At 34.2% G+C, this 24,362-nt stretch overlaps 1 protein-coding gene across 1 annotated transcript; it reads right to left on the reverse strand.

Annotated features, from left to right (window-relative positions):
- Positions 1 to 1,561: 1,561 nt before the first annotated feature.
- LOC108103862 lies at positions 1,562 to 22,468 on the reverse strand. Its single transcript, XM_017209569.2, has 6 exons — positions 22,320 to 22,468; positions 21,924 to 21,984; positions 20,081 to 20,655; positions 3,791 to 3,939; positions 3,643 to 3,723; positions 1,562 to 3,568 (listed from the first exon to the last, which is right to left on the reverse strand). The coding sequence occupies exons 3-6, from the start codon at positions 20,505 to 20,507 to the stop codon at positions 3,443 to 3,445; spliced, it is 783 nt and encodes a 260-aa protein (XP_017065058.1). The 5' UTR covers positions 20,508 to 20,655; positions 21,924 to 21,984; positions 22,320 to 22,468; the 3' UTR covers positions 1,562 to 3,442.
- Positions 22,469 to 24,362: the final 1,894 nt, after the last annotated feature.

A 24,362-nucleotide genomic window follows, 5' to 3' on the forward strand; every position in this document is an offset into this window, starting at 1 on the left:
AACTTCCTGTTTTATCAGCTGTTGCTCTGCGGCTAACTAATTCTAAGAATATAAGAATAAAGAATACAATGCACAGATGGTTGAAATCTAATCGTTGCTTTTCTTATGCAACCTTTGGTTGGACCAATTTTAAACTGGCAATCGAGATAATGTAGATTAGAAGCGCTCACCTTGAGAGCTGGTCATTGTCCATTGACCTAGATAATATTTGCAAACTCTTTACGATTACCTGATAAGTTTATGATCGATAAAATATCATGTTAACCCTCCCAAAAAAATAACACTTGGTAGATTTTTTTAAGCTATTGTGAAAATATTTGTATATTTTTGTTAAAATTTATCTGGTATTTAGAATTATTATTATTATTATTATTATAAAGTATGCATACATGATTTTGAATTTGCCTCTCATTTGCTAAATTATCTTTAAACTTTTTTATGGCATTTCTTTCTTTGTTTATTATAATTAATATATAGACCTTGTTTTTTTTTTATATTTTGTTGAAGATTTTCCATTAGACGCTCTTTCGTTATAACTTTTGTTTTTGGTTTTTTTTTTTTGGATTACATTGAAAATTGTCAAGTTTAATAGTAGTGGTTGTGTTTTCGGTTTTTGGTTTTTTTGTTGGATTTGTTTTAAGAAATGTAAAATATTACCTGCTCTACAATAATAATTGTTTATCAATAATAAAGATTTAATAATAGTTGCCAGTCTGGAAGGCAGGATATATATAGCCCCCAGGGGGGATATCAAAATGTCAATGCCCGCTCTCTCTCTCTCTCTTTCTATTTGACTTTTCCATTCAGGTCATCTCTTTCACATTCCCGTTATTCAAATATTAATTTATTTCCTTTCCTGGGAATACTTTTTCAATTTTATTTGGATTTTGTATGGAACTAAGAGAATATATATGTTATATTGTATATCAGATATCGGAATGCTCTATATATCCTGCCTATAGCCCACGTTTTCTTTTTTTTTTTTATTATATAAAAAACCTTTCTTTCGAGGATCTTTCGAGGGTCCCCTCTGCTAAATGGCAAAGCGCTTAAGTTTAGGAAAATGTTTTTCTTTGTTTGTTTTGTTTTTCGGTTGTTTCACAACACTTTCTATCTATTAACTAAAGTGGATAATACAAAAACAAAAGAACAAACTAGAACTAAACCAAAGAAACAGATATAGTTTAGAAATATTTTGTTAAGATTATTATTCGTGTGATTTGTTTCGTTATTAGTTGTTAATTAAAGCCAATTTGCATTTGTTAGTTTGAGTCTATGTTTTAAAAATTTGTTAAGCGCGCTTCGAATCTGCCATTACTCTCTCTTGTCTTTAATTCAAAATTTGTCATTTTTACTTATAAGTTACTTGGATTGATGTATGTATATATATATATATATATATTTTATCTGTTATGGATCATAATTGGTCAGATGTTTGTGGCATATTGAATTGTACATTCAGTTAATTAGTTATTTTTCCCATCTTATTAACATTCTCGCTGAGCTTTACTTCACATTCCCGTCCGATTTTCTACTTGATTTGAAAAGTTTTCATATTCTCTTTTTTTTTTTTTGTTTTCTTTAATTTTTAGTTTAGTAATTCATTTATTATTTACAGTTGCGTTTATGCATTTTTAAAGCAAACATAATTTTCACAGCCGTACTCCACGTTTTTTTCTCGGATTTTTCCGTGTTTTTCTCTTTAAAGTTGTTTTTTATTGTTAAGTTTTTTTTGCTTTTGATGTGCCGTCAAGTGAAAAAAATTTGACCAACTTTTTCCTAGGGCTCGTAATACCCATTATATATTGATTCTATTTAAGTTTGCTGGTCCTGCTATATGTCTAGATTTTCTTTATTTCCTACAATCGTAGAGGGAAGGAGATGGCTTCAGAGGAGTCTTTAGCCTAAAGTTTGAAACGAGATCTAGGGATTTTTCCAACTTTTTTTTTCTACTAAGCTTTGCCAAACCGTTTTAGTTTTTAGTTATTTTTGCTTTTATTTTTTAGTTGATTATGCAATCGATTTGTCCAAAATTAAAACCTTATCGAGCGAGTGAACATAGGAGTTAGTTTTCTTTAGTTATTATTATTAGATCTTTAACAGGTTTACCTTGGGCAATTTTCTTACACAAAACATAGGGGTTTTCCTCTCCATTTTCCCTTCTAGTTAAATTGGTTAACTACTTGTATCTCGATTACATTACCTAATTAATATATATATATATATAGTATATAGAATTTGATTCAATATGATACCGGAGTCTGGGATGTGCGAAGTGAGTTCTTTTTTTATAATAATATTTTAGCCTACGATAAAATTAGCACCAATGCAAGAGTTAATGATTTATTCCGTGTGTCCGTGAGTGTGTTTGTGTTATAATATTTTTGGAAAAAATGTTGCCAAGATATGTGTAATTTACTACCATTTACTAAGATCAAGATCCGCTTTTACATGTTTATATATATATATAATATATATCTCATATATATATAGAAAGAAAATAGAGCTGTCAGGCAGACGATAGAAAATTGTATTATTATCGTTTGAAACGATTTCTTAGATTTAAATTGCCAATTTGTTTTTAAGTTTAAAAAACTGAATAAAATCATTTAAACTAGCCTTGCTTAGACAGCTCTAAAGAAAGTTTATCAGGGAGCTGGATCTAATGCGATGATCTGTGGTGTGCCGGTGAACATTTTAATTGGATTTTACTTTCAAAAAAAAAAAAACCCTATCTTCCTAGCTTCACTAGCTAAACACTAATCAACAATTTCTTTTTGATCCGATACAAAGAGCTATATACTCTTATGTACAATATGCTTACTTAGATTCCCATATCTGTATATATATATATATATATCTGTATATATATATCTTTTACTATAGAGTCTTAGGATCTAGAGACTGTCTTATACGTTTGCTTGATGAGTTTGTTCTGGTTTCTTGGTGTTGCTTACTCATATATATATATATATATCTGTATATATATATAATCTTAGGTAGATGTAAATGTATATGCTATATATCTGGCTCTACCGATTCGATTCGGATCACATTGAAAGTATTTTGAAAAATGTTCTGCAATTATGGTGCCCTTCCATGTTACTTTTCCTTGCTTCTTTTCTGTTTTTCTTTTCTTTGGAAATTATTATTGTATTTTCTTTTTTGTTAAGTCTGGGGATATTAGTGAAAACCTATGCCATTTTGCATCTGCTAAATTAATGTAGATATTACTCTAGATATAGATATATATATATCTTGCTTTTTTTCTGTTCTTTTCTTTTCTTTTTTTTTGGTTTTTAGTCCTCTTATTACACTGTAATAATTTTGGAGTGAGAAGTTCCTACGCTTTTTGAGGAGCAACAAAAATTAGGATTTAGCTGATTTATCTTCGCCTTGAATTGATCGCCTTGCTGATCTCTTGCTATTTGACTTCAAGTAGTTATAAGTTGAGGAAACTGTTGCCCAGGAATCCCAACATTATGGTGGACATGGCTATCGGTGCCAGTTGGACATTCGAGGCTGTACTGTTGCCGGCCAATATCTCGGCCCTCTTTCGCATACGTTCCTATTGACAGATAAAGTAATTTCATATATCATAAATGATTTTAAGTTATATATTTTCATGGGGTTATCACTTACCTGGTACAGTTTGTCCTCGCCGGGCGGATCCAAGCACTCGAACTCACAGCAGCGCTCGCCAACACGAAAGTTTTTGCAAAACTAAAAAAGGAAAATTACGAGTTTTTGATTAAAAAATTATTAAAATAAGATTAATAAGACTACTAACATAGGGCGGATCACAGTAGATGGCCTTGCACCAGAGTGGCTCGGAATGGTAGCAGACACAGAGGCTGCAGACTCCCGGTCCGGGTACATAGAGCATTCCATGGTTGACCTTGTTGCCCTGAAAGTCAACGCAGTCCTCCTCGAGTGCAGCTACAAAAAAAAAATATATATCATTTTCAGATGCCATTAATTATTAAAAATAGTTATATAAATCTATGTGTACTATCTGGTAATGCTCCACTTTAATCCGGCTAGTCAGGCCGGTTGATCCCGCCGGATCATCGACTATCAATTAAGTTGAACTCGGGATCATGAAGCCGCCGAGTCGTTCGAATCGAAAGCCAGATAATACGTGTTTTTTGCGCCGTTTTTTTGCCATTGAACTGATTTTTTATTGTCAGCTGATTTGGTTGCTTGGCTTTTCATGAATGAGTAAAAGGTGTCTTAATTTATAGACTTAAAGTTGGTCTACCTAAGACTAATTTGAACTTCTCTTTTAACTTTTATTAACATTTTTTAGGTTCCCCAAAAGTGTTAGCCTTTCTTATTTAGTACATAAATTACCGCTGCTGGAATGTAATTTTCCGGGTGGCAATAATAATAGGAGACTAACACTGACAGTTGGACATGTGTGGGGACAGACAGCTGGCATTTCCGTAAAGGATGGGGTCAACGAGGGGTGTTCCTCTGTTTTCCCCTGGGGGGTTGCGCTAGGCATTATGTTAGCTTTTCTGCTCGGAGACTCAAAAAAGCTCTGCAACATTGCTGCCCCAACAAGGGAACGCAATTTGTTGCAAGTGACGTAGGCGTTGTGGCTGGGCATTTGTTGCAGGTTCGAAGGTGCCAGTTCGAGACCGAGACCACGAAATTAATGGGTCGCTTTCTACACATCAAATAAATTGGTATTTGTATCCCACATTTGGGAATTATTGTAAAATATAAAAAAATGGTTAATATGTTAAGTTTAAAGCGTTTTATTAACCACTTGGGAATTATAAGCAGTCTTTTCAAAGCTTTAATCCCTTTCCAGAAAAGGAACTTGAGAATTATAAGCAACTTTCTATAAGAAATCATTGCAGTGTTATTGTCAAAGAATGTCTGCCAACATTTTTCGTTCTCTTTTTTTCGAGTTATTTCTCGTTCTGCCAGCTTTTCTTTTCACTTTTTCACTTTTTTTTTGGAAGTTGCAGCATTGGAAAATTTTCAGAGGGGTGCAGAGAGAGAGAGAGAGAGAACGCCATTTGGGCGGAAGCTGCAGTTGTTTGTTGACTTTGTTTGTTTGCCCTGCATCGGTCCATTCGTTCATTTTGCTCTTCCGCCCTTCTTATCCGCGAATTTCCACGATTTTCCGTCATTGCAGCTGCACGTGCTTTTCGTCCTTAATATCTATGTACGAGTATGTACTCATGCCGGGTTTTTTCTTTGCTTTCTTATCCAACTTTCTCTTTTGTTCTTGGCTTTCTCCATTTTATTTGCTTTTCTCACCTTGTCTTTCATTCGCTGCAGTCCTCTTCCTTTCTTTCCTTTTTTTAAGATCGCTGAATAATTAAAAGCAAACGTTCAAGTTTCGTGCGCCAGCTGTCGCCCAAACAATTTAGCTGTGTCCTGGGTCAAAGTTTAGCAGGCCACCGCCTCGCCTCCTCCACCCTGCCACCCACATTTGGCACCCATCCTCTGTTTAACCTTCGCCCTTCTTAGTGGATGCCCCACACTGTGGGAAATAAATTGGGAAGTACCAGATTTCATGAAAATTTTTGAACATTTTCGTAAATTATTAATTTAAAAATTTCTTATCAAGAAAATTAAGGAACATAGTTTTTCGAGATTTCTAAGATTCTAGTTTCGACTTGGAAAAAATTTCATTAACTTAACTTTCTTTACAAATTTTAGTGGCATTTTCTTCAAGTGCCGGAAAATGCATTCCATGGCAGGGCCAGCATTATTTTACAATTATGTTTATTACTTTTTAATGCCTGGCCTTTGGTTTTCTTTTTTTTTTTTTTTTTTTTTTTTTTAATTTCCACCTGAACCGAGCGCTGAGAATCCGGTCGACGGACATGGAGGTTTTCATGGGGATTTTCGTGGGGGGCTTGCGGGGATTTTTTGGGGTGCGTCCAGGGCCGCGACTCACTTATAAATAGCTTTTGTTGTGACATTTTACAAGGTGCCCCTCCAACATTTCAGAAACATCCTGTTCAAGTGTTGTTTTTCACTCTTTTGGCAGCGGGGAATTCATCTGAAACGCGTTTAAATTGGTCTAGTCCTTTGTTCTATTTACGAGTTCAGCAGGAGGAAAATCAATTTCCATCGCTTGAAATGCACCGACTTCGTGACAACTTGCAATTAGACGAAATTAGCATTGAATTTTACAACTCTTTGGAAAATAATTGAAAGGTACGAGGTGGAAGGCAAACTAATTGAGAGAGCTGAAGGGTGACTCCACTCAATTCGTTTTCAATTGCCCAGCAATTGAGTTTAATTTAAATGCTTTGACTCGTTTGATGTTGTAAATATACGTAAATTGATATGCATATATCAAAATATTTGAATTTGAGTTCATGTTTATATGTCAATTGCAATTTGATTTGATTTTGCTGCATTTCGTTGGCAATTTATGCCATTCGTTTGCATTTCTTTGGCATTTCTGTGCGTGTAATCTCATTTTGATTCAGTTTAGTTTTTCTATTTTAATTCAGGGGCAATGTAGAGATGTCTGTAGGTATTTATAGCTGTTGGTCTTAGGGTTAAAGGGTACTTTTTATGCATCGTAGAGTGAAAGGAAGCCTTAGAGGATATATATTTTTGATCAAGATCAATAGTTAATCCACTACTAACACCCTAAGCAGTCTAATCTCTCGATTAATCATTCAAAATTCAGCTTGCCAACAGCAGCAGCAGCAATTCATCAACTATTACAGATTTTAGGTCTTACAAGGGCAGTGACGCCAATTGATAAATACGACTTAGTTCCAGATTCTACCAACAAATGGGTCTTTCAAAATGACAGGTGTCGCTTTCGCCCGTGGTCATATAAACTTTAAAATCAACAAAGTAAATGGAAATCGAGAAATTACAGGTGTCGCTTTCATCTATTGGCAGATTTATGCTGAAATAAACAGAGTAGCAGGCGGCCTCTCGACTATAGCGTTACCCCTTGTTTTTGGTATATTGATTTAATGATATATAGTAATGGGTATAGCAAAGGGATAAAAATTTAAAAAAATGTTAAAAGGAGTCTTACGTTATTATTATTATATTACGTAACTTTTTACATTTCTTAAAGTAGCAGCCGTTTTATCTAATTAATTTAATATTAATCAAGCACTCCTAGTCTATACGATGTCATGTAATATTGGTTCTTGTCTGCACTGATTTGAGTTCTTGGATAAAGAGGAGACAAACATTTGAGAGAGGAGAGAGTAACCGAAGATCTTTGTAACTCTCTTTGGCTTCTGCGGCTTAAAATTGTCATTCACCTGTTCTCAGTCATAATTAGAAGGCCACCCGGACTGCACGCATATAGTAAATTCTCATTGCTCTTAAGAAGTGTTAAGAAAATTGATAAAATAATTGATAAAAAGTGATCGCAGCAGTGTTTTATTAGAGTTTTCATTAATGTTAATCGTTTTCAAAGTAAAGTAATTCATTTTTAATGTCAAAGTGCAAGTTTTGATAAGTGCAAGTGTATGTGTGGGCGTCTACCTGATTCTATGTAAGTATTTCTATTAATTGATATATGCATATATGCAGATATGTATGTATGCAGAAGTGTAGGTGAGAAATTTACGCAGTTGTAAAAGAAACCCAATGGAAAGTTTTGTGGGGAAGGTCAAGGTCAAATGAGATCAATAACTAACTAATTCCAATAAGAACGTTGAGTATTAAGGAAAGTTAAGGGTGAAATGTCTTATACATATATTAATTTCCCTTGATATAAATTTGCGAAACAAAGATAAAGAGGAGTGGGGAAATATGAGAAGTGCAAGCATAGAGGGATCTCTAGAATGTTCCTCTTCCCTCTTTCCCCTCTGCGACGCTAAATTACGTCTTTCAAATTTTAGGTATACTAAGTTTGACTTCGACTTTAATCAGTTCTCCAGATTTTAGGTATACCAAGTTTTTTGGACTTTAATCAGCTCTGCAGATTTTAGGTATACCAGGTTATTGCCCTTCTAGTTTTTAGTCTTTGAGCGTCCCTCACCTAAATTGCAAGCCTATTTTAGTTTTGCTGATAAGAAAGAGAAGTGGGGACAAGGAGGGGTACAAGCATAGAGGGGAACTTTGGAATGTTCTCGTCTCCTCTTTCCCCTCTGCGTTCCTAAATAAGTTCTGCAGATTTTAGGTACACCAAGTTTTTTGGACTTTAATCAGTTGTGCAGATTTTACATAGGTATGCCAGATTTTACAAAGCCCTTCCAGCTTTTAGTCTCTCAGCGTCCGTCATCTAAATTGCAAGCCTACTTTACTTTTGCTGATAAAAGGTGTTAAAAAGAGTTCAAATTATAATTTAAAAAAGTGATCGCAGGTCTTTCTTTTGAGTTTTGTTTAATTTAAAGTGTTTTAATTGTGATTTTAGTTAATTTTGAAAGCCAAAGTGCAAAGGGTGCTCCGCCGGTCAAGTTGTAGGGTATGTGTGGGCGTCATATGCATACACTTACATAAGTCTACATACATACATATATGCAGGTGAAAAATATGCGCAGCTAATTACGCAGTTTGGAATTCGGAACAAGAACAAAAAGAACAAGACGAAAAAATGCGTAATTGGCCTTTCCTTTTGCTTTCATTCCGAGCGATTGAATAGTTTTGATAAAGAGAAGGCAGCCAAAAAATTGAAAGAGGTGAGGAAGGAGAAGATATTGCGAATTACACCTTAAGCCGTAGCCATCTCCCTCTGCCCTTCTCCTCTGTCCCACGACTTTAAAAGCTCTTTGCGAATTTTTGGTCTTACGCTTTTCATTCATAAAGATTGGCTCTCTCAAATTGCAGTGCTAAAAATAGATCAAATTATAGATAAGAGGAGATCGCAGCAATGAGGAGTTATGAGCTTTGTTTGAGCTTTGATGGAGCTTTGCTTTAGATTGCAGGTAGGGCAGGTCAAGGTCCAATAGCCGAAAATTTAAGCAATCCCTAACGGAGCTTTGATTAATAGGGAAGGTTATGATAAATGGCAATGAATTATTGGCTTGCATATAAATTCTGCTAATAATAAATATCTCTCTTTTTTTTTGAAACAGTTTTAATTTAAACATAGCACATGAGAAATCTAAACAAGGAAAATGTCAAACGTAATGCTGAATAATTTTCAAATCCAAGGTGAGCGATCCTAAAGTATGTGATTTTTTGCAGATTCTAATAATGTTACTTTTTTTTCTTTTCAGAGAAAATTGATGTGATTGTATGACATCTGCATACGAAAAGTTAATGTGCGTGGTACGATGTTGCCTTAAGGTGAGTGACCTTAAAATGTGTGATTCTTTATAAATTCTAATGATGTTAAATGCTTTTTTCCAGTGAAATGTGAAAGTGAAAAAGAGAAATGAATGTATGATATCTGCATGTGGGAGTGGTACCATGTTGCCTTAAGGTAAGTGACCCTAAAGTAGTTGATTCTTTGCAAATTCTAATAATGTTTAATGTTTTTTTCTAGTGAAAAGTGAAAGTGAAAAAGTGAAATGAATGTATGATATCTGCATAAGAAAAATCAATCAGCGTGGTACCATGTTGCCCTAAGGTAAGTGACCCTAAATTATGTGATTCTTTGCAAATTCTAATGTTAATTTTGTTTCTTTTCAGTGAAAAGTGAAAGTGAAAAAGTTAAATGCATGTATGATATCTGCATTCGAAAAATACGTGGTACCATGTTGCCCTAAGGTGAGTTACCCTACAATATGTGATTCCTTATAAATTCTAATAATATTTAATGTTTTTTCTAGTGAAAAGTGAAAGTGAAAAAGTGAAATGAATGTCTGATATCTGCATGTGAGCGTGGTACCATGTTGCCCTAAGGTAAGTGACTCAAAAGTATATCCTTCTTTATAAATTCTAATAATTTTAATTTTGTTTCTTTTCAGTGAAAAGTGAAAGTGAAAAAGTGAAATAAATATATGTTATCTACATAAGAAAACTGGATGCCAGCAATCCTCAAGAATCATCTCATCCAAGTAAGAACCTTGAAAAATGTGCAGGACTAAGGTCAGTGATCCTTTTATATTAAATTATTATTATATTTAAGAAATCCAAACAGTACATAAACAAAGCTCTCAGCTACAAGACAAAAACTGTAAAACACTTTAAAAAAACTATAAAGACTAGTTCTAAGAACATTTTCCTACATTTATGGCAAAAATAACTCGTACACTAACCTCTTTCAATTATGAAAGCGATCGTATGTTTAACACATATATAAGCAGATTATTACGCATACGCACTGTATTCGTACTCCGTATACTTATTTACTCGTAAACGAAATCTTTGTTTGCGTAACATCGACTTTAGCCGATTATCGAGCTCAGATCTCGATTGTAAGCCACTGATAAGCTGGTTGCCCATTTTCACGAAAGAAGCCTCTGAATAGCATCAGCTGGCATGGTCTTAGTTAAGTTTTGTTTTATTAATTAATCATGGAAAGTGGGTTAGAACCCCGAACGTGGCACCAGTATCAGAATATTAGGAATACATACTATTATGTTATGTACTGGAATCTAGGACTAGTATAAGGTTATTTTTATTATATAAGCGAAAGAAAACCATTATCAGCCGAGCCATGATTCGGTGCCCCGTGGGACAAGTGAACTTCTCAACTGTACCAAAGGTAGAAAACCATCATCAGCGTTGAATGACATGAAGAAGGTGAGTTACCATAAAGTATTTCCTTCTTTATAAATTCTAATAATGTTAAATGTTTTATTTTCAGTGAAAAACCGTGAAAGGCATATCTGAATTTATGCATAAGAAAAATCGATGTGCGTGGTACCATGTTGCCCTAAGGTGAGTGACTCTAAATTATGTGATTCTTTGCAAATTATAATGTTAATTCTCTTCTTTTCAGTGATAAGTGAAAGTGAAAAAGTGTTATGAATGTATGATATCTGCATTTCTGTGTGGTACCATGTTGCCATAAGGTAAGTAACCCCAGAGTATGTGATTCTTTGCAAATTCTAATGTTATTTTTGTTTGTTCTTCAGTGATAAGTGAAAGTGAAAAAGTGAAATGAATGTATGATATCTGCATGTGAGCGTGGTACCATGTTGCCTTAAGGTGGGTGACCTTAAAGTATGTGATTTTTTGCAAATTCTAATGTTTATTTTCTTTCTTTTCAGTGAAAAGTGAAAAAGTGAAATGAATATCTGATATCTGCATAACAAAAATGGATGTCAACCAATCAAATAATAATCAAAAATCATCAAGAATTATCTCATCAAAGTAAGAACCTTGACTAATATGGAGAACTAAGGTCAGTGATCCTTTTATATTTCTTTTATTTCTATATATTTGTCAAAGACAACCAAACAGTACGTAAAGCTTTCTTAATTACGTGCCAAAAACTAGGAAACTCTGTATTGCAATGATATTATTCCCTATATCCCCATGAAAGGCTAGTTCTAAGAAAAGTTTCCAAAAATACCTTTTACTTTAACCTCTTTCGTGCTTGGCTTGCAAACGGCAAGATTAGCACCAACCTTGGGTATGATAGCGATCGTATGATTAATATAAATATGAGCAGATTATTACGCATCCGCACTGTGTTCGCATGGGTTAAATGGAGCACAAGCCACTAAGTTGTTTGAGATAATCAAAAAATGTACAATAATAGTTTTATGTTTAATAGCAAAAGTAAGGGTTTATTAATATGAAGGCACATTAGCATTTGATTTCCTCAGAATGTTAGGAATTTTTAAGAAATGTTTGAGTTAGTGAGTCAGTGAAAAACGTGAAATGCTTATCTGCATACGAATAATTGATGTGCGTGGTACCATGTTGCCTTAAGGTGAGTTACCATAAAGTATTTGATTCTTTGCAAATTCTAATGTTAATTCTTTTCTTTTCAGTGATAAGTGAAAGTGAAAAAGTGAAATGAATGTATTGCCATAAGGTAACTGACCCCAAAGTATTTGATTCTTAATATATTCTAATAATGATATTTTTGTTTCATTTCAGTGAAAAGTGAAAGTGAAAAAGTGAAATGAATGTAAGATATCTGCATTTCTGAGTGGTACCATGTTGCCCTAAGGTAAGTCACCCCAAACTATGTGATTCTTTGCAAATTATAATGTTAATTCTTTTCTTTTCAGTGAAAAGTGAAAGTGAAAAAGTGTTATGATTGTATGATATCTGCATGTGAGCGTGGTACCATGTTGCCTTAAGGTGAGATACCCCAAACTATGTGATTCTTTGCAAATTCTAATTTTAATTTTCTTTCTTTTCAGTGAAAAAGTGAAATTAATATCTGTATATATATATCGTAACAAAAATGGATGTCAACCAATCAAATAGTAATCAGCAATCCTCAAGAACCAGCTCATCCAAGTAAGAACCTTGAATAATATGCAGGACTAAGGTCAGTGATCCTTTTATATTTCTTTCATTGCTATATATATTTCAAAGAAATCGAAACATCAAATCTTTCTCAATTACGTGCCAAAAACTATGAAACTTTATATCGAAATGATATTATTCCCTATATCCCCATGAAAGACAAGTTCTAAGAACATTTTCCCACATTTATGCCAAAAGTACCTTTTACTTAAACCTCTTTCGTGCTTGGCTTGCCAAACGGCAAAAGTAGCACCAACTTTAGTTATGAAAGCGATCGTATGATATATATGAGCATATTTTTATGCATACGCACTGTGTTCGCATTGGTAAATGAAACACAGGCCACTAAGTTGTTTGAGATAATCAAAACTAACTAACAAAACAACTATTATCAAACAACTATAATCAAAACTAACTAACAAAACAACTATTATTGTAATAGTTCTTAGTTTAATTAAGAATTTATTAAAATTAAGCAAAATTAGTATTAAATTTCTTCAGAATGTTAGGGATTGTTAGGAAATGTTCAAGTTATAAACGCGATAGAATGTTAGTAACTATCAGAATATTACGCGTACGTTTGAATGCATATTATTATGTTATGCACTTGAAGCTATGACTTAGAAAGTGAAAGTGAAAGTGAAAGTGAAATGCATACGAAATATTGATGTGAGTGGTACGATGTTGCCCTAAGGTAAGTGACCCTGAAGTATATGATTCTTTATAAATTCTAAAAATTTTAATTTTGTTTCTTCTCAGTGAAAAGTGAGTGAAAAAGTGAAATGAATGTATGATATCTGCATAAGAAAAATCAATCAGCGTGGTACGATGTTGCCTTAAGGTGAGTGACCGTAAAGTCTGTGATTCTTTATAAATTCTAAAAGTTTAATTTTGTTTCATTTCAGTGATAAGTGAAAGTGAAAAAGTGAAATGATTATATAAAATCAGTATTTGATTTGCTTAGAATGTAAGGGAATGTTTGAGTTATGAAAGCGATAGAATGTATGTAAATATCAGGATATTACGCATACGTAAGGATGCATATTATTATGTTATGCACTGGAAGCTAGGACTTAGAAAGGGATTTCCTCAATCTCAAAGGTTAGTATAGGGTTAGAGAAACCATCATCAGCCGAGCCACGAATCGGTGTTCCGTGGGACAAGTCACCTTCTCAACTCTACCAAAGGTAGAAAACCAGCATCAGCGTTAAATCACATGGAAAAGGTGAGTTACCATAAAGTATTTCCTTCTTTATAAATTATAATGTTAAATGTTATTTTTCCCAGTGAAAAACGTGAAATGCATATCTGCATATCTGCATACGAAAAACTGATGTGCGTGGTACCATGTTGCCCTAAGGTAAGTCACCCTAAATGATATGATTCTTTGCAAATTCTAATGTTAATTTTGTTTCTTTTCAGTGAAAAGTGAAAGTGAAAAAGTGAAATGCATGTATGATGTCTGCATTCGAAAAATACGTGGTACTATGTTGCCCTAAGGTGAGTTACCCTACAGTAAGGGATTCCTTATAAATTCTATTAATATTTAATGTTTTTTCCAGTGAAAAGTGAAAATGAAAAAAAGAAATGAATGTATGATATCTGCATGTGAGAGTGGTACCATGTTGCCCTAAGGTAAGTGATTCTAAAGTATATTCTTCTTTATAATTTCTAATAATTTTAATTTTGTTTCTTTTCAGTGATAAGTGAAAGTGAAAAAGTCAAATTATCTACATAAGACAAATGGATGTCCAATCACAATAATAAGCTGAAATAATAATAAATCTGCGTACAAGAAATCTACACAACGAAAAGTAAGGTCAGTGCCCTTTTATACTTTTTCCCATTATATTATTACTATATATCCTATGAAATGCGAATATTTTGGTCAGCAATTGAATACTTAGCTGTTACTGAACTGAGCAAGTCTAGCTTTAGCCTTTATTTGACTTGCCAAACTGCCAACTTGCCATACTGCCTAAAGCAATTCAAGCTAAATAGAATAGGAACTTTTTTGAATTTAAAACAGATCGTATATATGTACATATCATTTGGTCAGATTTGAAATTTTTTTCCTCAAACTAAAATCGCAATCTAGCAATATATTGATCCGTCAGAAGAAGGCTCTTTCATTTCCGAAAGAAAGTAATTCACGAATTTAAACAGTATCGAACTGCGAGGTAAGTGGCAATGAAATATCTGCTTATAAACAAATTCTAATAACGATAAATTGGCCGAGCTATTGCCGAGCTATGAATCGGTGCCCCGTGGGACGAATTAACATGCCGAGCTATGTAATCGGTGCCCCGTGGGACCATGTCAACTTTAGGCTCATATTGTATAAATATATGAGTTAGCTTGTTGAATGCTAAATTCAATTTTAAATCTTAAATTTTAAATCTTAAATTTCAAATCTTAAATTTCAAATTTTAAATTTTAAATCTTAAATTTTAAATCTTAAACTTTGCTATTTGCTACACCAAATTGATCTATCAAAATTGCATATAATCAAATAAGTTATAATGCAATGAAAACCCAAAAGGAAGCTCGAAGTTTTGTAGCTTCAACCGAGGTAATCTATCTGCCTATAATATAGGAAACTTAAATAGTATCGAACCCCGAGGTATGTGGAAATTAATTGATTAAATTAATTAATAAAAATAAATTCTAATAATGATAAATTTTTCTATTTGCCGAGCTGTGAATCGGTGCCCCGTGGGACAAGTCAACTTTACCTACATTCTACATACATCTACGTACGAGTTATCTACACATCATGAAATCATCAAATCATCAAATCCAACAAAAGTGCGGTCAGTGCCCTTTTATACTTTTTCCATTGCAACACAATATATTATATATTATTGTCCATGAATAGTCAGCCGTTAGTTTAGGGCGTAGGTCGCATCGCATTGCAAGCTAAACTATAAGAAAATTGGCAAATTGGCAAATATGAAAGCAACTCGACCATATATGATATGTACATACGATCAAAAAAATAATGATTAGTTTTGAAATGCCCAACCAATTGACCAAAATTTCGCAAAGCTAGATAGTTGTTGATAGCAAGGCAGGGTTTTCTGTTTCTTTAAATAATATTTATAGATTATATATTTTTGATGAAATATTTATTAAATCTAAAAGCTAACAGTTGATCTTTGTTTTCAATTTCAAATCAGTGGGAAATAGAGAAGGATTTTTAATGTCTATAAGTATTAAAACCTCTTTTCTATATCTAAACGATTTGGATAGGATCAAAGATCTTTTCTGTTTTGGTTTTAAGTACGCCTGAAGTACTTCTTCACTGGAATGTGGGAAGTAACACCTACAAATATCCTTCCATATCTGAATGCTTGTTTAAAGACTTTAAATTGATATTCAATTAATATAAAAAATCGAAATTTGATATCGATTATTTATATAATTAATATTACATGATATTTCTAAACAAGCTAATCAAAGATTTTCCTCTCATATATCTTCCTCTCATATCTTGATTTATCACAAATTTAGTTAATATTATAAAATATGTATAATATTCCCTTTGATTTCCAAGTTGTCAGAGTGAAACCCTAATCAATTTTCAACGGAAATGTGGGAAGTTAACTTTCAATGTCAAACGCCATACGCCATACGCCACACGCCACTTTCCCGAACTTGACGAGAGAAGAAGAATGCTAAAAAGATTTTCCGCTTTTCCTCCTCGTAGCCAATTCAAAATGCTGGCTGGCCAACAACAATGAGCCTCTCTTTTCCAACCCAACAAGGAGAAAAAAAAAACAGAAAACAGAAAAAAAATTAAAATGAAATGCACTGCCACAGTTGCAGCCTTGTGTCGAAGCAGTTCATAAATGCCTAAGCGGCCAAAAGGAAAGTGAAGGAAAATCGGGTGGAGGGGGGAATGTCGGTACAAGAGGGGCGGCAAAGTGGCAGGGTCACGGTGGCATCGTTGAGTGAGTGCAGCCATCAAGTTTTCCACTTTTGCTGCCTGCTTTGTGGCTCTCTTTCGCCACTCTATGCACAGGGCAAAAAATAAATGTATGTATGAAGGATAAGGGGTATAAAATATTATTAATATTTTATGATATTTACTAAATTTGTGAAAAAATATTCAAATCTATAGTTCTGATATTGGGTATATAAGGTTAACTCTTCGATCTTAGATCAACAAATTAGTTTAAAATGCAACTGAACTAAGATAATAATGATTAAGAACTTGAAAGACTTAAAATCAAATCTAAAACTAAGTGGATTTATATCCTAATTTATTACCAATTTTTGATTTTATTATTAGAATTATAACCCTCGTAATCCTCACTTCCCAACCTTTCACTATACACTTATTTTTGATTGGCTTTCTCGTGTTTGGCAATCAATGGCTGTCACTAATGCGAATTTTGCAAAGTGCGGCTAAATGGAAAAGCTTGTGAAAAGCGGCTGAAAGACATTTTGTGGACATTTGTTTTGGCCAAGTTTCGTCTCGGCTGGCGTATTGCTAACGGAAGCGCAGATTATAAAACCATTTTGAATGCCATGGTGCAGTGTAATTAGCCTGGTCACGTCGTCGTTTCTCTCTTTTCCCTTCCCTTTTTCCCCTTTTCGAATGTCTAATGTCACATTTTGCTTTTGCCTCGTGTTTTCCTTTTTTTTTTTCTTTTCACCTCCCTCATTGCCCGTCAACGTGTCGTATGCGTAATGGGCCAAGAGGATTGCTGGTGAGCAGCGTTTAAAACAACGCGGCACGTGGGCTGCCTAGGGTCGAGAGTTTAAAATTATAAGCGGAGAAAGCTTCATTGATTATTATTTGGATAAAACGTCTATAAAAATTGTTTACTTATTTGAATTTTTAATGAAAATTCTATGGAAAAAAGGATTTTTATGTACGAACACAATTTATGTTTATAAATTGTGTGAAATGTCTTTTTGTATTTCTTTTTTTTTCTTTTTTTTTTGTAAAACTTTAATACCGTAAAAAAGTCTATTGATAAATGAATTTAACTATCAGATTAAATGACTGCTCTGGTAATTAAATTTCAAATAAAAATTTTTTGTAAAACACTTATTTGGCTGTAAGGAGCCAAGGATGAGGGCCATTGGCTGACCCTGACTGAATGATTCAGGCCCAAAGATTAGCCGATGGAATGGAATGGATCGATTGGCCATCCATCCATCTATCCGATTGCATCGTTGACCATAATCACCCATTGGGCGATGGCATCTCGATGGCATGGCACACCCAACACTCTTGTCACCACTCAACGGTCGATTGATTGCACCACCAAAGCCATCGTCATCGTCATCACGATGGAAAAATGTAATGTAAACGAGCACCACCAGCCAGGCCGATGTAATTAGCTGAAACGCAACGCTCAGCCATCGATCGGGGCGGTGAGTTTATGTAAGCTAATGCCTAGTGTTAGGACTGGGATATATATTCGGGTTATATAAATATATTAACCCCCTAAGGAATATATATTTGGTTAGGGCAGGGTATTAGCTTCTCGCATTGCTGCTGGTTTGAGATTTCGATTAGGAAGGTTAACATCTTGAAAGTTTTTACTAAATACGAGTATGTTAAAAAATCAGTTTTAAGGTAAAATATTTTAGTTCTCATGATCTAATATTGTTATTTTAACCTTGTTTAGTAAATTATTAATTTCTTAACTAAAATAATGTTCCTCCTCCAACTTTGCATTGCCCGTTTTTACCCCTTTTTAACCCTCTTTCATTCATTGTGCAATTAATTAGACCCTGGCGCCACTAAGTAGGCTATAGAATGGCTCAAGATTGATGGAGAGGATATCGTTCGATATCCATCTTACTCGAGTTGAATCATCAGTATTCAAGTGCCTTTCACATGCTCCCTCGTTCCAGTTCCAGTTTCTTCTTCTATTCTTCTTCCACATTTTCGTTTCTAACATTCAAATTTTTGTGGCACAAGTGGCAGGCAGGGTTAAAACACAGCCGTGTTCGTTGCATGTGCAAAGTCAAGGTTGTATTCCAACTCTTACTAACAACTCAAACTGCTCAATAGAAAAAAGCATACACGGCTGGAAAAAGGAAAAACCCCATTAACATGGCACGAAAAAATGGTTGGAAAATGGAAGTTATGATTCAGTTTTCTATCTTTTTTATCTTTAAGGTTTATGTAGAGATTCTAAAAAAGGAAAATTATTAAGAACTAACTTTTATTTTTGAATAACATTTCCAGGCCTGAATATTTCCTGACCTTTGTTCAAGTTCTAGTGAATAATTTTCTAATTTTTAGAACAGGGAATTTTCCTCACTGCATTTTCACCCTTTTTAGGCAATCTCAAGACTTTTCTCATTCTGCTGGCAATTGTTTATGGCCCGACTCCGACTGGCACATAAAAGAAAAACAGAATCATCAAATTTGATTGAGCATAGGCAAGGTAAAATACAGTGGATAAGCTTTATGAGAAGTAACTGAAAGAAAATTCCCAAGAAAAACTATAATGCCTTGCTAACTTTCAAGCACAAAAATTTTGATTTTGTGATTTAAATTGATTTTATTTTAGGAATTTGCTTGCCATTTAAAACTTAAATTTGCCTACTTGCCCTCTTAATTATTTATTTCTATAGATTTAAAAACTCTTGAGATTAATTTAATAGATTTTCTAGTTAACAAATGGCCTTTCTTCCGAGCACTTAGAAAGTTAAATAATAGATTTGCAAAACTCTTATGATTCTTTGAGGGAATTTTAATAAAACACATAACGACTGACCTTAAAGGCTTGCACTTAGGCAGCTACATTATTGATTTCAAATATATATATGTACATATATAGGCTGTCCCACAGGGGCTAGTGTTCACTGTAATAGGCAGATTTATGGCCGACTCACCGGCGCCTTAGAATGTGGAGTGTTGGTTTTGGTGTTTGCAACCTTCGATATATGCAAATTCCAACAAAAAAAAAGGAAAGGGAAAGAAGGAAAATGGTAAAATATCAAACCGAAGGCATGCTGACATTGTTATGGCAAAATTTCTGACAGGTTTTCTTTATTTTTTCTGTACTAAAAAATTAATTCTCTGCGAAACTTTTGTTATTCTTCTGGATAATCGCGTCATTAGAGGGCATAAAAACTGATTCGATTTCGGGGGCTGAGCCAAAAGACGCCAAAACGCTGCTAACGAGGAAATGCAAATGAATGTGGGTGAAGGGTGGACCTTGGTTAATTTTTTCTTATTTTTATAAATTATATATGACGTTACTTATATGCATCCAAATTTCTGATTTAGCCAGCATATTAGTTTTTTAAAGTTTTTTTTAAGAGAGTCATTTCTTTTTCGGTCAACGTGGCGTATGCTTAATATTAGGACATTTTTTTTTGGAAAGTTCCAAACTTTTTGCTTAAATATTGTGTTTTAATCATAATATTTTCCTAATATTTTTTTTTTATTTTTAAGAACTTTTAAGTTGTTTCTAAAAAATGTATAAAAAATAATCATGAAACTGGAAAAAGTTAATGATTTCTTTTGAGTTTTGAAGGAGTTTCTTTATGGGATATCTGAAAATTCCTTCGTTGAATAATATTTTAAGTGATTTCTCAGAGCTTTTTAGAGTTTTCGCCTCAGAACCTTTCTTTAAACAGTACTTGCCAATCCCTAGCTAATTATTTTTAATTTATAAAGAACCACCCTAAAACATTTGATATACCAGCTAGATAGATAGATAGGGGAAAGGGAAAATGGGCAGGAAAAGTCTACTAGTACATATTAAATGCTAATTACCTGTAAAGGGGCTGAGGCAGCCCAGCAGGCAGAGGGCCAAAATCAGCTGGGCGATTGAGTCAGTTGGCAGCCACATCGACGTCATTGGTGGCAGCCACGCCCCCAGTCGACAGGCCGCCTTTAGGCATTGCAAGTACGATTGTTGTTGTTGTTGTTGTTGGAGCTGGTGCTGGTGCTGCTTCAGCTGCATGTTTGGTGTTGCTGGTGTGCAGCCTCGTTGACGTCGCCATGTCGTTTGGGGCCCATTGATTGTTGTTGCTTTAGTTGCAGTTGCAGTTGCTGCCTCTGCTGCTGCTGCTGCTGCTGCTGTCCTTGTTGTTGTTGCTGCTGCTGCTGATGATATTGCTGTTTTGATTGGTATTGTAGCTGTTGTTGTTGCTGGTATTATTTTTGGGCTTGGTGGGCGCCACGTTGCTGCTTTTGTCATTGTCAGGCGTTGATTTTGAACTTGGCGGCGGCGATGGCTGTGGGAGCTGCACTAGCAGCTAAATGTTGCTTTTGCAGTTGCAGTTGTTTAGTTTTGGTGTTGCAAATATACTTCTTCTTCTTTTTAGTATTCTTGGACTGTCCTTGCACTGCTCGTGTGTGTGCATTTGTTTGTGTTTGTGGAGAAAGGTGATAGATTATTGGAAACATAATCAGTTTGATGTTGTTGTACAGTGGTTATTTTTTATTAAAATATTTTATGGATTATTTTAAAGATGAGAAATATTAACTTAAAATATTTAAATATATTTAAACTTTTTTTGTTCAAGATTTTTTTAATCTTTTAAATAAGCTAAAAATGGTATCTATTATATGCTATTTGATGATTTTTATTCAAAATATCAAGAGATGGAGTTAAACTTTATATAAAAAGTAACTGGTTATGCAAATATTTTAAGGTTTTCATTGGCTGTTGGTAAATTGTGACTTTTAAAGGCAATAATATTCCGACAATTCCCAAAGTTTATTAATGTAATGACTCTTTTTTGAAACAAAATCAAAATGTTAAAAATGTTAAATCAAAAATATCCAGCAAAGGGAAAAAAAACTCCCAATTCCTTAGTTATTATCATAATAATAATATTTACTTGATATACTAAGACTTTAATTCAATTTAAGCAAAGAATATATGTTAAGTTTGATTTAAATTTAAAAGAGTTTACGAAATAATCTTCGACGCATCTTTAAGATTCTGCCCACTGTTCTTTTCTGGTCAAAAAGTTCTTCTGCATTGTGTCGACAGACAGTTTTTGGCAGCAATTTCACCTCTGCCTGTGTGTGTGTGTGTGAATGTGAGTGGCGGCTATGTGTGTGTGTGTTCTTCTTGCAGGGGATGGCGCATTTTCAGTGGGTGGCAGAGTTGGGCGGTGGATCAGCTGTTCGGCGATTCCGTGTTTGGCAGCCGAATTGCTTGTTTACAAAGCTTCCAAGGGGGATTTTTCTTTTTGTCTTTTTTTCTGATGTTATTTTTTTTTTACCACAGATGAACGGATTTTGGCACTTTGTGGTTGCCAAAAACAGAGAATTGCACACACACACACACACCCACACACGCATGCAGCATGCACACACAGACACATTCACACTTACACTGTTAGATTAAGGGGTGTCTTTGATTCGAATCGAAAGAAATTATTTGAATAGCTTTATTTTTCGTATGCCAAGACAGCGACAAATTCGAGTTTCACTTCACGCCGTTTTATGGATTTTCCCTCTTACAAACACACACTCATAGTCACACACACTCACACAAACACACACACACAGACAGTGGGGCACACGCATACGCGCATTGATTTTCCCTTATATATTTTTTTTTTTTGGCTATTTTTGCTATTTTCAAGGCTCTGCTACTTACATATCACGTAAAATGTTTAACTTTGACACCAACAAAATTTCGCACGCAAGCACTAAAAATACTTGAAAAAAAAAGGAATGTAAGGGAAATGTGAAAGCACAACAAACAAATTTCCCAGCCACAGAAGCAGCAGTGGCAGTGGCGGTGGCAGCCGTAGCAGTAGCAACAACAAGAAGGCTAGCCCCCTCTGCTAGATTTCCCTGTTTTATTCGCCACCCGATTTTTCTATTTTCCTAGTCCTTTTTACAACCGACTGTTTGCTGATTGCTTTTTGCCCACCGCCTTTGTTGCCTTTGTTGATTTTGTTGATTTTTTGCTGCCCACTATTGCTGCTGCAGCTGCCGCTGCTGCTGCTGCTGCTGCTGTTGCAAGTGTAAACTTGAAACCGTGCCGAACCACTCTCTCTCAGTCCGCTTTAGAATCCGGGCAAAGATTCTGATTCCGATGCCGATGCCGATTCCGATTCCGTTTCGGATTTCGAATTAGTTTCCGATTCCGGGCAGAACCACCGACTGCAACGTGGGAGAGTCAAGAGCCAACTGACGGCGTCGCTGAGGCTGCGCCCCAACAGATGTTGCTGGCGTACGCAAGTAGCAACATCCACAAAAAGCCAAGTAGCAACACCACTTGGCAACACAACGTGTTGCAAGCTTTTGTTCGATTTGAGTTGGCTTTTTCTAGCTTTTCAAAAACATCTCTGTAGAATTCTTTCGAACCTGCTAAAAGCTTTTCAATTTCTAGACTTAGTCTTTGGACTAAATATTCGTAATCTTGGTTTTAAAACAACTGTAAGCTTTTTGGAAAAGTTAAGCAGCTTTTTCAGGATAAACTCAAGTCTAAGACCAAACTTTTACTAAAATAAGAAAGTTATGTGGAAAAATGTATTGAATTGGAAACAAATATGTTTATTATTTTTATTATATGAACAATGTATCTTCAGATAAAGTCTAGCCATCTTTTTTTTTGATTTCTTTAGTTTGTATAATTTGAAACACTTTTAAATATTGATTTATAAACTAAATTTCTGTAAAATGTTGGGAAAATAGGCTTTAGCCCATCTAAATTAGCGCCATCTAAATGGCAAGTATAAATTTGCTAAGGGAAAGCGCCATCTAGATTTGATCTTTTGCCAATGGAGGGAACTAAGAATATATTCAAATGCATTTTCTTTTTCCAATAAAAAACTCACTAGGCTTTTTTAATAGTTAGTAAAAATTATTTTAAGTTTGGCATCCAAAAAGCGCCATTTATATTTCACCTTAGGCAAGGGAGGTAATTTCGAAGATATTCAATTGCTTTTTCCCTTTTCGAATGAAAAGCCACTAAACTTTTTCTTTAAATGATTTTAAAATGATTTGATATTTGCCAATGGAGGGAACTAAGAAGATATTAAATTGCAATTTCCTTTTCCAATAAAAACCACAAGCCCTTTGTTAAAAAATTCTTTCGAAATGAATTTCAAATAAGCATCTAAATAGCGCCATCTAGATTTGACTTTTGCCCATGAAGGAAACCAATGCAAATGCAATTTCCTTTTTCCAATAATTTTAAAATGAACAGCCAAAAAACGTTATTTAGACTTGATTTGGTCTCCTTTTTCCAATGAAAAGCCAATAAACTTTTTTTTAATAAGTAGTTTGGAAATGATTTTATTTCAATATATTTCATATTCATTCATTAGTTCATATTTTCTGTTTTATACTTTTACACAAAAATACTTGTGTGTGAGTGTGTGTTTGTGTGTGTAAGAGTGTGTCCCTGTGTTCGTCTCGTAGGTATTGTATTGGTAGTTATTGGTGTGTCCTTTAGGAGTGGAGTCCTTTCGTCTGTATGCATATGTGTCGGGTCTGTATAAATGTTGTGTAGTGTAGTGTTTCTTTTTGTATGCCATTAATCTGAGTTTTGGACATAACTAAGTGTTAAATACAAGTTGAGTTATCTCATTTAAATATTTGTTTAATCCATTTAAATGCATTTTCGGAAAAGTTTCATTGAATTTCTCGTTTCTTAGCTGATTTTAGTTTAGTTGACTTTCTTGGGATTTTCCTTGGGCTTGTGACTCAGCGATATTTGATTCTTTATTTTATTCGGTTAGGTTGTGCCAAGAGCTTTTTACATCTATATATGTATTTTTTTTAGGCTTTGTATAGGTGTGTATGTATATATATATATGTATATATAATAACTATTTGTTTACTTCACATAGAATTTGCTCAGCTTTCTCTTTGGTTTGTTGTTTCTATATATAGAATATCTCTTGCAATGAACTGTAGATTTCCTCTGTGTGATGGGTATTATCTTCTTTGTGGGGGGGTTGGGGATTGGGTTGATTTCGTGAGGGAAGGAGGAACTGATATTCAAGTGCTTGGATTTATTTAATTTACACTCAATATACTTCTGCTAGAATTTACCTTGCTGCTGATTTAATATTTCCTGATC

Source organism: Drosophila eugracilis, unplaced genomic scaffold, assembly GCF_018153835.1.
Source record: "Drosophila eugracilis isolate 14026-0451.02 unplaced genomic scaffold, ASM1815383v1 contig_408, whole genome shotgun sequence".
NCBI classification, from domain to species: domain Eukaryota; kingdom Metazoa; phylum Arthropoda; class Insecta; order Diptera; family Drosophilidae; genus Drosophila; species Drosophila eugracilis.

Excerpts from the sequence above, each read along its gene's own strand:
- LOC108103862 (XM_017209569.2), bottom strand. The coding sequence starts at position 20,507 with ATGACAAAAGCAGCAACGTGGCGCCCACCAAGCCCAAAAATAATACCA. Across the intron at positions 3,940-20,080 it reads CTGCCTCAGCCCCTTTACAG|CTGCACTCGAGGAGGACTGC; the intron begins GTAATTAGCATT and ends TTTTTTTTGTAG. Across the intron at positions 3,569-3,642 it reads GCGAGGACAAACTGTACCAG|GAACGTATGCGAAAGAGGGC; the intron begins GTAAGTGATAAC and ends ATCTGTCAATAG.